General features: G+C 46.2%; 1 protein-coding gene across 1 annotated transcript in view; it reads left to right on the top strand.

The window, feature by feature from the left end:
- PCSK2 (proprotein convertase subtilisin/kexin type 2) overlaps positions 1 to 13,057 on the top strand; it is a 338,142-nt gene that overhangs the window by 278,280 nt on the left and 46,805 nt on the right. Inside the window, exon 8 of the mRNA XM_066235935.1 lies at positions 8,457 to 8,632. Coding sequence (XP_066092032.1) covers positions 8,457 to 8,632 — 176 coding nt within the window. The remainder of the gene's footprint in view (positions 1 to 8,456; positions 8,633 to 13,057) is intronic.

Here is a 13,057-nt window from a genome sequence, read left to right as displayed (position 1 = left end):
ACTTTGAAGAGGAAGAAGGCAACTCACAGAGAGATAGAAAAGCAAATGTTTGGTAAACAAATGTTTGCTGGGCCCTGTAGAGCAGGGGTTCCCAAAACTACGGCCCGGAGGGCCGCATGCGGCCCCCTGAGGCCATTTATCCGGCCCCCACCGCACTTCCGGAAGGGGCACCTCTTTCATTGGTGGTCAGTGAGAGGAGCATAGTTCCCATAGAAATACTGGTCAGTTTGTTGATTTAAATTTACTTGTTCTTTATTTAAAATATTGTATTTGTTCCCGTTCTGTTTTTTTTTTACTTTAAAATAAGATATGTGCAGTGTGCATAGGGATTTGTTCATAGTTTTCTTTATAGTCCGGCCCTCCAACGGTCTGAGGGACAGTGAACTGGCCCCCTGTGTAAAAAGTTTGGGGACCCCTGCTGTAGAGACAATGGGAGACAGAGCAGACTGACCTCCAGGCCAAGTCTCATCTAGTTCATATTGTACTACAGTTACCTATGAGGATAGCTCCCTTCCAGGAACAGACCCTCTGTCTAAATTCTTTTAGGGAGCAAGGCAGAAGATCAAAGGTTCTTCCTTTTTTTTTTTTTTTTTTCTTTTCATTAAAGTTGGAGACAGTGAAACAAAAACAAAGCAACAAAGGGGGTCTTGGAGACAGGTTCAGGGGGTCAGCCTGGAAGGAGCTGCCACTACCCACTGCTCCCCTGGTTGCAAATCTCATGGGAACCCTTAGAATTTAGGAGATGCATGCCTGTTGGGGGGAAACACGGAAGGGAAAGGCACAGGTGTGCTCCCAGGACCTTCGCTCTTTGAGGGTGTTTAAAGGTCGGGGTTTAGGGGAGGTCTCAGGGGAGGGTCTCAATAGCATATTCATTAGCTTTTCCAGGTGTGTCCTTTCAGGGTTATGGTCTCCACTGATCGGTCAGCACCACTAGAGACCATGACCCTTCAAGGGCACAGTGAGCCTCACTTGTATTTCAGCTCCAGGCCCAGGAAAGCAGCAAAACCAGGTGAATAATGCCAGGTCCAGCTGCAATGATTAACGAGCCCCTGCCCTGGCGCTGACCAATCAAAGGTTCTTCTTAAATCTTTTGTTTCTCAAAAATAAAATAATCCTCATGCCAGAGAGATACATTTCAGAGGGCAGATTTGCTCCCCTGAAGGTGCGAGGAGTTTATGTGGAGGGTGGTCCCAGGCAGTCGGAGAGAGGGAACGGTGGCAAAGGAAGGAGGCAACAGTGTGTAGGGGTGGGCTGGCGGCTCCTGTGGGCAACTGGGCATTGGAAGGTCTTGGGAATACCCCTCAAAATTGCCCACCGGGGGATGAGGCTGGGGAGTATATTCACCAAGTCCCGTCCCTCATTGGTGGGGCAGGCTCCTGGGACAGGAACACTGCAGCCTGTCCAGCCTGTCTGCTCCATGAGCTGTCAAGACCTGCTAAGACAGAGAACACCACCCTCAGGCAAACACACTCAGGGAGGGCGGCGGGTCCAGGCAGAGCGCAGCAGCCTGTGCCTCACCTGCTGGCTAACCCCCATCCCATAGGCGGGTGCCCGCAGCCTGACACCTCAAAGACCCGGCCAGCGTGCTTCCTGAAACCCTCCCGGCAATGCTTTGTGACTCCAGAACCAAGGCCAGAGCTGGGGGGAAGCCGAGCCCCACAAAGATATTCCATAAAGCAGCCACCTGTCTCCCCTTGTCCACTCCCTAAACTCCAGCTTTGCTTCTCTGTGATCATTCCAGCTGGTTCTAACTGCCCAAGGGTCAGGAAGCTCTAGTATCCCCAACCTGTGTCCTTGAGAACATCCAGTGTTCTCTACCAGTGATTTTCAACCTTTGTTTCTCACGCACTCATAAACTAATTACTAAAGAAAAAGGGGCCCTGACCTCTTCTTCCTTAGTAACTAATTTATTTGTGCCATGAGATGAAAGTGGTTGTATTTAGTCAGGGGCACTGACCTTAGTAATTAGCGTGTGTTTGTGCCAAAAAAAAAAAAAAAGGTTGAAAATTACTGCCTAGACTACCCCAGAGCAGCAAAAGGAATTCTTCATGAGGAAGCGCTGAAGAGTTACTCAAGATCGCAACAAAAGCAGAATTTCGACTCCTCCACATTACACAATTAGGGGGAACATTTTGCTCATGCTGGTTGGCAATTACAAAAGTCAGCTGGTTTTGATGAACATACCCTTCCAGGAAATCTTTCCTTTCAGGGGCAGCTTTCTGAGCTAAGTTTGTGTAGAGCGCCACCTGGTGACCTAACAAGATCTTGTTAGTCCCTGGCGGTCTCAAGGTATTCAGTTACAGGTTGGGAAAGTGTTGGCAGTAATATCCCAAGTCCTTCCAGGGCCCTGACTTCAAGAAAAGGCAAAAATGAAGGTGCTGTAGAATCTTAGTCCAGAAACAGAAAAGAAACAGAGATGAGATCATAAAATAAATCCTCTGAAGGTAAAAAAGAAAAAAATCATTGTACATCTCTGCATCTGCCCATTAGCTTCTTAGGTTCACTTCTATTCTAAATCCTGATCATTTCCCCATTGGGATATTTGTCTTTTTATTGTTGATTTACAAGCACTCATGGTATGTCCTAGTAATTAGCTCCTGATCCATTTTAATCAATGCAAATATCTTCTCTTAAACTCTCACGAGGTCATTAGTCCATCTGGATTCCACCTTTGTATTTGTGCTAGTTGGGGGGTCCAGTTTTATTTTTCTCCAAATAGTGAATCAATGTTGTCAATGCTATCTATTTAATAATCCAGCTTTGGGCCTGGTCAGTTGACTCATCGTCCCAGCATGCAGATGTCCCGGGTTCAATCCCCAGTCAAGGCACACATGAAAAGAGACCATCTGCTTCTCTTCCCTTCTCTCCTTCCCCTCTTGCAGCCAGTGGCTCAGTTCGTTCAAGGGTCGGCCCTAGGCACTGAGAAGAGCTCAGCCAATTCGAGCATCGGCCCCAGACAGGGCTTGCCGGTGGATCCGATTGGGGTGCATGCAGGACTCTGTCTCTCTATCGTCCCTCCTCACTTAAAATCATCATCATCATCACATTCATCCAGTCTCTCCCTTTGATTTGTGGTGCCACCTTCACTGTATATTAAGTTCCTATACATACATGGTTAGTCTCTGGGTGCATATAACTTATATCAAGCCTCCTAGCAAGTATCAGGTAGAAAGTGTCAGCTACACTCCTACTACTAAGCCTTTGTATACGTTCTTCTCTCTACCCAGAATACTTCCCCCTATACTCTACCTGGCCACCTCCTTTACATCCCTCACCTCTCAGGTCCCATCCCTCCAACACCGCCTCCCAGGCCAGTTTCCTCACCTACACTTGATAAAGCCCTCAAATTTTTCCTCCCCAACACTAACTTCTTTTTGTTATTGCATACTCTTGTTATTGCATGTTTTTGCATATATGAATATTTTCCTCACAGACAAGCGACAGTCTGTCCATGAGAACAGGGGCCGTGTCTGTTTTCTCTCACACCTCAGCAACTAGCACAGGGTCTGCACACAACAGGTGCTCCAACTCTAGTGGCTGAATGGCAGAAAGCAAGAAAGGAATACAGAGAACGAAGGGCCAGTGAAGAAACTCAGTATAAGCAGTAAAAATTAACCGTTGAATGAAGGAATGACTGGATGGTTGGAGCTTAGAGATTAATGGCATAAGGCTCTAAGGACCCAAAGCTGATGCAATTTCTGTCTGAAAAGCTATGGTAGCTCCTTTTCTACCAGTACCACCTTACCCTTTATTCCAATCCAACCAGTTCCAAGGAGACTTGGACCCCTCTGTTGGGTGCCTACCATGTGCCCAGTCCTGCTGTGGGTGGTGGGATACAGGAGGGAACCTGCAAACAAGACACCTGCCTTCACACAGGTGACAGTCTAAGAGAAGACTCCGACAATGAGCAAAGAAGCACAACAATGTCAGATAACAATTGCTGGTAGAATCAGAGCAACGTGGCAGAGAGTAACTGGGGCGGGGCACAGCAAGAGACTTGAGGGCGGGCTCTATCTACAGCATTGTACCTGGGCTTCTGCCAAGCATCTCAGAGCAACCCTAGAATGCAGCCAGGCTATGTGGGATTGGCTTTACCTCCCTTTCTTTTCAAACCAAAGCATATAGATTTATGTACTGGGCTTCAGGATGAGATCACCTTTAATCAAACATTCTGAAGAGTTTGAAAAACACACTGTTGGTCCTGGCTGGCGGCTCAGTGGGTAGAGCATCAGCCCAGCATATGGGCATCCTGGGTTTGAGTCCCAGTCAGGGCACACAGGAAAAGCAACCATCTGCTTCTCCCACCACGTTCCACTTCCCCTTCTTTTCCTATTCCCCTCCCACAGTCCGTCGCTCCATTGCTTCCAGCATGGCCCTGGGCACTGAGGATAGCTTGGTTGGTCCTAGCACTGCATCAGCCTTAGGCACTAAAAGTAGCTCAGTACTCAAGCATTGGCTGTAGACTGGGTTGCCAGGTAGATCCTGGTCAGGGCACATGTGGGAGTCTGCCTCACTATCTCCCCTCTTCTCACCTAAAAAAAAAGAAAGAAAAACACACTGAATTTCTCTGCCAGCAATGAACTGCTTCCAAATATTTGGTCAATAAAATTAAGAGCATTTCCATGGATTTACATATATTTTATCTGAGTTTTTAAATAAACCCATAATAATCACCCATTAGCACAATAATTAATGTTTTCGGGTCCTTAAAACCTACCCCAGGGTGAATTTGCTCCTTAGCCTGCAGACTAATATTCGTAAGTACAAAAGGTAGCACTTAGAGATACTGAGGTTTGTAGGCAGATGTAGTTATTTCCTGGTATAAAGTACAAGCTCACCTTTTGTCATAGGAGTAGAGGCAGAAAGTATTTAGCTCAAGTCCCCTGGGTCATAAGCCCAGCAACAATCGGCAACCTTTTTCACTTCATGGCACACATAAACTAATTACTAAGATTCTGCAGCACACCAAACAATGTTTTTTTCTATCTGAAAAAAAAAAAATAGGTATAATTTTGATTGTTTGCAAAAAATAATAATAATAGAAATTACCTATCCTTTTTGCTCCAAAATGACTTTTTAAAAAATCAGTGCCTATACTTGTATATAAAATTTTCTGGTACAAGAACTAGCCAGTCAGATGCAACCTTATTATGTGACATGACCAATAAGAAGCAACTGTTATATGACCTATATATTTATGGTCCAAGGCAGCGTAGTCACATGGGAAAGCTATTATTAAGTTGGCTGTTGTCACTTTTTTTTATTTGACACTCTAGGGGAAAAGAGGTTGATGCTCCCTGACTAAATAGTCAGGTATCGCATGTTTTAAAAATTCTTGTGGGAAGAACAGCCTGGTGGTGCAGGGGGCGGGGTGTAATGAGAGTTGGTGGAACAGATCCTTGATGAGTACTATTTTTCCTCACCAGTGAATCACGTTAGTCAGTAGAGAATTTTTACAAATGTGAAGATGCTGAGTCCTAGCTCCCTGGTCTTTCTTCCCTCTCTGCCTCTGCCTCTCACTCTCATGCCTTCTCTTGTGCTCTCTCTCTCTCTCTCTCTCTCTCTCTCTCTCTCTCGTGTGTGTGTGTGTGTGTGTGTGTGTCCTGTAGCTCCTAGAGCACCCAGAGACAGAGAAGAAGGCCCTCCCTAAAAGCCCTTTAGGTCACCCTGAGCCTGTCTTGGCTGCTAACAGTCCCTTGCAAAAATTAATGCTGTGTCTCATTCAATTAATGCACGCCTCATTCCTTCAGAGCTTGACGAGATTAAAAGAATGTCAGGCGCCTGGCCCCTGAATACGAATGAGAGCCTTGCTTCCAGGCTGTGGCCGCCCTTGCCTCCCTGGATGCTGCAACAGTCAGAAGATTAATGCATACCAGCTCTGGCGTTCTGTGCAGCACAAAGGCAGCCCAGGAGGGGATGAGGAGGGTGAGAGGCAGAGGGGTAAGAACTGCAGAGAGAGGGTACAGGACATGACTGGGTGTGCCACGCACTGTCTGTGGAACAAATCCGGGGTTACCTTGGCTTGCATGTTTTGGGACAGTCCAGGCTTACTTTGGCCCACCTTCCAGTTAAGGTGGCTGTTTAGTCCTGGTCATCTGGGCTCTAGACAAATTCAAGACCATCTGAGTTTTCTTCTTGCAAGAAAATGAATACCAACCTCCCTGTCCACAAAGTGGGCATGACTTCTTACAAGAAGACTCTAAACTATTTGGTTTATTCGGTGACCTGTGGGCCACCTTTGTTGAACAAATTTTCTAAATATGTAAAATACAGACGGACCAAAAACAAAAGGTCACGTTGACATTTTCTACCCTTTAGGAAATGAATCATGAAACTCGGCTCCCAGGAAGTTCAGACCAGACTTATTTTATACAAGCTTTCTTCCAGGGGAAGGATGCTAACTCATAATTGGATATTTGTTGGCAAAAATGCTGACTTGATTTATAAGTTAATGGAAGGGGATGGAAAATCTGGACCTGTTATTATTTGTTCTTCTGGACCTATTGTTTCTGCTTGGGAGAAAACCAACTAAATGAAGTAATAATACTATGCACTTAGTCACCAAATATTTATCAAACTTAAGATAAATTTCAAGTACCATGCTGATGCCCTGTGACATGGAAGTGAACAAAATAGACACATGCTCTGTACTCAGGGACCTTGCTCTCTGGTGATGAATGAAACACACATATGCACAACTATAATAGAAGGCTAAAAGTGTGGTGCTGATGGAAAACGTGAGCGATGGATCCTTCTGGGGAAATGCCTGCTGCACACGGAGCTTAGTCAGGAGGAGCATGGGGGGGGGCACTGCAGTGCAAGCACAAGGGGTGGGCTGCGAGACACTGAGGAGGTAAGAGAGACCCTTAAGAGAGAAGACAACTTTATGTCAATTACATGTGCTCTGCAAGAACCGTAGTTGTCCTTATTTAAACGGATTTGCATACCATGTTAATGAGTGGTGGTTCTGTAATAATGTCCTTCGACTGTGGGGAATAAGTAGGGAGTATCAGCATCCAAGCTTTGACTGTGTGCAGCCCAACCTCTTCATTTCAAAATTCCCAGGTACAGAGAGACTGAAGCTGCAGTACTAGAATTCTAGGCTCTTTACCACAAAATAGTGTATCAAGCAGAGAACAATCTGACCCCAAAGAGCTACGTTTCTTTTGTTTGTTTGTTTTTTGTGGGAGAGACAAAGAGAGTCAGAGAGAGGGACAGATAGGGACAGACAGACGGGAAGGGAGAGAGATGAGAAGCATCAGTTCTTTGCTGCAGTTACTTAGTTGTTCATTGATTGATTTTCCATATGTGCCTTGACGGGGGGGGGGGGGGGGGGGGGGGACTACAGCAGACCGAGGAACCTCTTGCTCAAGCCAGTGACCTCGGGCTCAAGCTGGTGAGCCTTGCTCAAACCAGATGAGCTCACGCTCAAGCTGGCGACCTCAGGGTCTCGAACCTGGGTCCTCCACATCCCAGTCTGACGCTCTATCTGCTGCGCTACCGCTTGGTCAGGCAAGAGCTACATTTTGAAGTTAGTAATGGAGGGATAGAAAGCCCATCCTCTTGGCTGCTGCCTAGCTAACCTTGGAAAGGCTTTCTGTAGACAGCCAGAGAGTGAGGTGACCCACAGGTATCCAAAAGCATATCCTTCTCCATGTCTCTCTGCCCAGCTCCGGTTTACACCTATACACACACTTACACACACATACACACACACAAATCCAGGACTACAGAACTCCGCTCCTTTTCAACTGTTCAACAAGAAGTCATTCCCATAGACATCAGAGAATAACTCCCAACTTTACAAAGATGCCATAGGGGAGAATGAGGAGGGGGTTGTACCATGTACCCCATTACCAGTGTATTTTAGAATAAGCCATGCAACGTTTCTGCCCTTCTCAGAGTCCCTCCTCAGATACAATGCCACTGAGAGTCCTCTTTTCCTAACCCCGCACCTACCTACACTGTCCCTGCTCCCCTCTACCCTGCACTCTGCCCTCAGGGGTGCCTCTTTAAATATCTAATATCTACTGCCTCCCCTCACTGTCATGCGCAGTAGCTTTATTTCTCCTCTGAACTTGACCCCGGTCAACACCCAGTCCAAGGCTGGCCTTCCTCTGTGAAACTGGCTGAGCAAGGAATGTCTTCAACAAAGGAGGTCTCTTGCATTGGGAGTTCTAGTCAAGTTTGCTGGAGGAATAAAATTGTCTTCAAATAGTTACAGAAGGAAAGGTAAGGGTGGAGTCCAGAAAGGATGGGTGGGCTGGTCTGTGCCTCCTTGACCCTCTGAAGGTGTAACCCACACACCACGCCCAGGTTGGACTCCGGAATCTGCAGCGTCCCCCAGGGCAACCAGGATGGCGGACCCTCCAGCCGGGATCTGAGCCCTCCTCCCCCGTGTTGCCTGTGCACTGGGGACCAAAATACCGTGTTTCCCTATCCGCCCATGTCCACAGGTATCCGGATGCTGGACCAGCCGTTTATGACGGACATCATTGAGGCCTCCTCCATCAGCCACATGCCCCAACTGATCGACATCTACAGCGCCAGCTGGGGCCCTACGGACAACGGGAAGACAGTGGACGGACCCCGAGAGCTCACGCTGCAGGCGATGGCTGATGGTGTGAACAAGGTAAAGTCGATCCTGCCGCCAGGTTAGGAGGTCACAGGAGGTGGAGAGGCGGTGACGATGGAAGAGGAAGGGGAAGGGCTAGGGGCAGAGGTGGAGCTGTGACCCTGTGCGTGAGTTCAGGCTCTGCCAAAAATGGACCCAAAACAGGATTAGGCGTGCATATTTATTGACGGTGACACAGGCCTGGCCCCTGGGAAGGAGCGGGTAGAAGGAAGATCTTACCCGTCATGGGGCGGGACTAGCGCCCCGGCCCGCAGGGTGAGGGCTGGGAGCAGCCCGCAGTCAGCCAGGCGTCTGCGCAAACCCGCTGCAGATCCGGGGGCGGCCCGGTGGGCTGTAAACCCACAAGGCTCCCAGGCAGGAGGTCTGAGTCGAGCCGCGTGGCCGCAGCCCCCTGAGGTCAGCCCAGGGACACACAGAGCCAGAGATGGGACCAAGGCAGAGCCTTCCGGGCCCGGGCCTCTGTGAGAGTCAGGGGCTGCACAGAACGAGAAAGGACATTTCCTCCCTGAGATCTGAGGGCAGGGGCCACCCCAGACAGGACAGCCAGGCTCCGGATCAGTCTCCCTGGGTTCAGGTCCCAGTTGCGCCCCCTCAGCGCCTGAACGTCTGTCCGCAAGTGACTTGATCTCACTGTGCCTCGGTTTTCCTGGTGATAACAATACGTTCCTCCAGGGATCCTTGTGAGATGTAACTGAGATAAATACAAAAGTGCTCGAAACTGGGAAAGGCCCCACAAAGGGTTGGTGCTTACACTGGTCGTTAAGGAAGCGTAACCCACACAACTTTGTGGCATAGAGCCGTGTTTTACTAAGGCTTGTGCACTCTGCTGATCAGGAATTTCCCCTGGGGATGCTTGTCTCAGCTCCACCGGGCCTGGAAGACTAGTGACTTGAATTACCAAAATGTTGCGTTTTCACATGTTCCTGCAATGTGCTGAATTCAGAATTACTCCCCCTTGGTGTCATCATACTCTCTGCTCGGTGTAGTCATTTTGCGTCACTTAGCAGGATTGAACGGACCCTCGGGTTTGCACCAACGTCCTCTCCAGCTTTCCTTTGGCTTGTCAATCAGCCATTGCGAGCAAATCACATATCAAAGGTTGTAACAGCCCTGTGCAGGGGTCCCCAAACTTTTTACACAGGGGGCCAGTTCACTGTCCCTCAGACTGTGAGGGAGGGCCGGACTATAAAATAAAAAAAACTATGAACAAATCCCTTTGCATACTGCAGATATCTTATTTTAAAGTAAAAAAAAAAAAAAAAAAAACGGGAACAAATACAATATTTAAAATAAAGAACAAGTAAATTTAAATCAACAAACTGGCCAGTATTTCAATGGGAACTATGGGCCTGCTTTTGGCTAATGAGCTGGTCAATGTCCGGTTTCGTATTTGTCACTGCTAGCCATAACAAGTGATATGATGCGCTTCCAGAGCCGTGAGGCATGCGTCCCGCGTCACCAGAAGTAGTACTGTACGTGAGTGACACTGCGCTTTGCGGTGGTCTCACTGACCACCAATGAAAGAGGTGCACCTTCTGGAATGCGGCGGGGGCTGGATAAATGGCCTCAGGGGGCCGCATGTGGCCCACGGGCCGTAGTTTGGGGACCCCTGGTGTAGAGTAAGAAAAATTAGGTCCTAAGTGAGGGGACAGACAAGTATATGGCAATTAGAAAATGGATTTCCAGAAATCATTTTAGGAATATTTTAAAACTTTGCTTCTTGAATTTTGATGAATTTCAGAGATGAAATGGCTATAGCCATTTTGGGTATATAAACTAACACTATTATAAGTGAATTTTAAAATGTGTCCTATGCATATGTTTAAAGTATTTACAGTCTGTATGTTGAAAATACATAAACTCATTATCTATGTACTAACACTGAAAGAGGTAAATGGACAAAACACTGTATATATAACAGTAGCTTAAAAAGGTAAAAATACTGAAGAAAATTAAAGAGGACAGCTGAGGGTTACTCTTTCTCATACAATTTTTTGAAGAGTTACAACATGCCAAGCATTGTTTAATTTTTTTAAAATATATTCATGATGCGGTATATTAGATACCAAGAACTCATATACATTATATATATATAACTGCTATGTGGTCCTTTACCCAACATCTTCCCAATCCCCCAGTCCTCACACCGGCAGCCTCTGGCAACAACCATTATGTCTCTGTTTCTATGAGTTAGGAATTTTTTAGATTCCACATGTGAGATGGTACAGTATTTGTCTTTCTCTGTCTGACTTATTTCACTTAACATAATGTCCTCACATTCCATCCACGTTGTCACAAATGGCAGATTATTTTTATGGCTGAATAATACTGTATTGTATATACATTATATATTTCATATATTATATATGAATAAATATATTTTCCTTATCCATTCTTGCATCAGTGAAAACTTAGATTGTTTCCATGTCTTAATTATTATAAATAATGCTGCATAAATATGTGAGTGCAGATATCTCTTCAGGATACTGATTTCATGTGCTATGAATATACAGATGGAGCAAAAGTAGATTTACAGTTGTGAGAAGATGAAGCACAGAGTTTAGTCTTGTATTCTTATTGATCAGTTATTATATTATTTTCCATACAAAACAATGTAAACTTACTTTTGTTTCACCTCATATATCCAGAAGTAGAATTGCTAACTCATATGGTAGTTCTATTTTTAATTTTTTGAGGAACCTCTATACTGATTTTCATAATGGCTGTATCAATTCACACTCCCACCAACAATGCACAAGGGTTCCTTTTCCTCCACATACTTGACAACACTTGTTATCTCTTGTATTTTTTGTTAATAGTGAAGACTGCTTTTCTTATGCATTTTGAGTCCAGAGAACACACGTTTTCTTCTCCAGCTAACCTCAGGACTAGCCTGAGACTTGACAACATGGTGGACTAGCTGTTCAATAGATAGGTGTAGAATTAATACATAAATGAAATTTGATGACTGAAATATGGAAAGTCATATATGACTTTTGTGAAAGTCTTTTGTGGCCCACCTCAGCTGCTGTGTTTGCTGGTAATGGCTCACAGCTGCCCCTTTCCCAGAGAATTGCCCTAGCTGATGGGATTTTCTCATCCGGAAGGTTCTGCCCGTACCCACACTTGGGGGCAGCACACAACCGATGTGGACTGATTCAGGGTAGAAAGAGCCAACCCACTTTTCTCCAGCAGAGACAACTCTGCAGTACAATTTAGGCTAAGCACTGAAGCCAGGCCAGTGCTTAGCTTTATCCAGGGTCCCTCGCCTAGCCTCGCCTCGCCTCGCCTCGCCTCACCACTCCTGTTTTACTGCCTCACTCACAGGATTCCCCTGAGAGCTCTCCTGCAATACATCTGGTGCAACCCAGTTCCTGCCTCTGGCTCTGCTCCTTGGGAACTCAACCAGTGACATTAATCCACTTAGCTCTTTTTCTTGGCTACCAGGAAGCTCAGAGCTAAGTTTGTTCCTAACATCATAGATATTTTCAGGCTAGGTTTTCTGCTATCCCTTTTCTTCCCTTCTCATCGCCAACCATGGCCTCCAAAATTATTCCTTAGATTTTGCTCCTATATCCGTTTTTGTAATCCTATTGAATCTAAGCCTCTGAAATACGAAATAGTATAAAATTTGTAAAAGAATTGATTAAATGAGCTCAGTGTGGTTAGAGTGACTATAGGCATGAAAAACCTAACTTGGGATCCTCAGAATGTTGCTTGCTTACACATATTCTTAGTCTTCTTGAACTAAAGCTCTCTTTGGACAAAAATTGAAAGCATCTGGGCCCTAGACAAGAGTAAACAGTAAGTCAAGCTCAGAACAAGAGTCAGCCAGCCTTGGCTCACAGGCCAAATGCAGCCCACCAGCTGTCTCTGCAAATAGTTTTATTGGAACACAACCAGGCCCATCAAGGCCTGCGTATCCTTCCAGCCATGATTTCTCTCCTAATCAGAGCTGTCACAGCTCCACATGGAAGGAAGCACGAGTGGAATCTTCACTCAGAGTGATGGGCTTTTCTGCTGGCCCGTCCACATCTCCATCTTCACCAGAGGGCTGACATTGCATCACAGGAGGTCTGCTTCCTCTGTTCAGGGGTTGTTTTTTAAGGAGTGGCATAAATGAGTGAAGAACTGAGCTTGAGAGCTGGGAGACCTGAGTTCTGACCTTGATCTTGTCCCTCGTTGGCTGTGGAACTTCAGACTAGTCAGTTACTTTCTCCCTTTCTCTTTCTTCTATAAAACAGCTTTCTTCTTCTGTAAATCAGAGCTCCTCAAAGTGTGGCCACTGCCCACCTGGAAGTTTGAGAGAAATATAGACCCTCAGTCCCACACCACCCACCCACCTGATGTAGCAAAATATGCATTTTAACAAGATCCCATTCAAATTTGAGAGGTGCCACTCTAAATGAGTTCTAGGATACG

The sequence above is a fragment of the Saccopteryx bilineata genome, chromosome 6, assembly GCF_036850765.1.
Source record: "Saccopteryx bilineata isolate mSacBil1 chromosome 6, mSacBil1_pri_phased_curated, whole genome shotgun sequence".
Classification (NCBI taxonomy): Eukaryota; Metazoa; Chordata; class Mammalia; order Chiroptera; family Emballonuridae; genus Saccopteryx; species Saccopteryx bilineata.
This window is presented reverse-complemented; position numbering and strand designations above follow the sequence as displayed.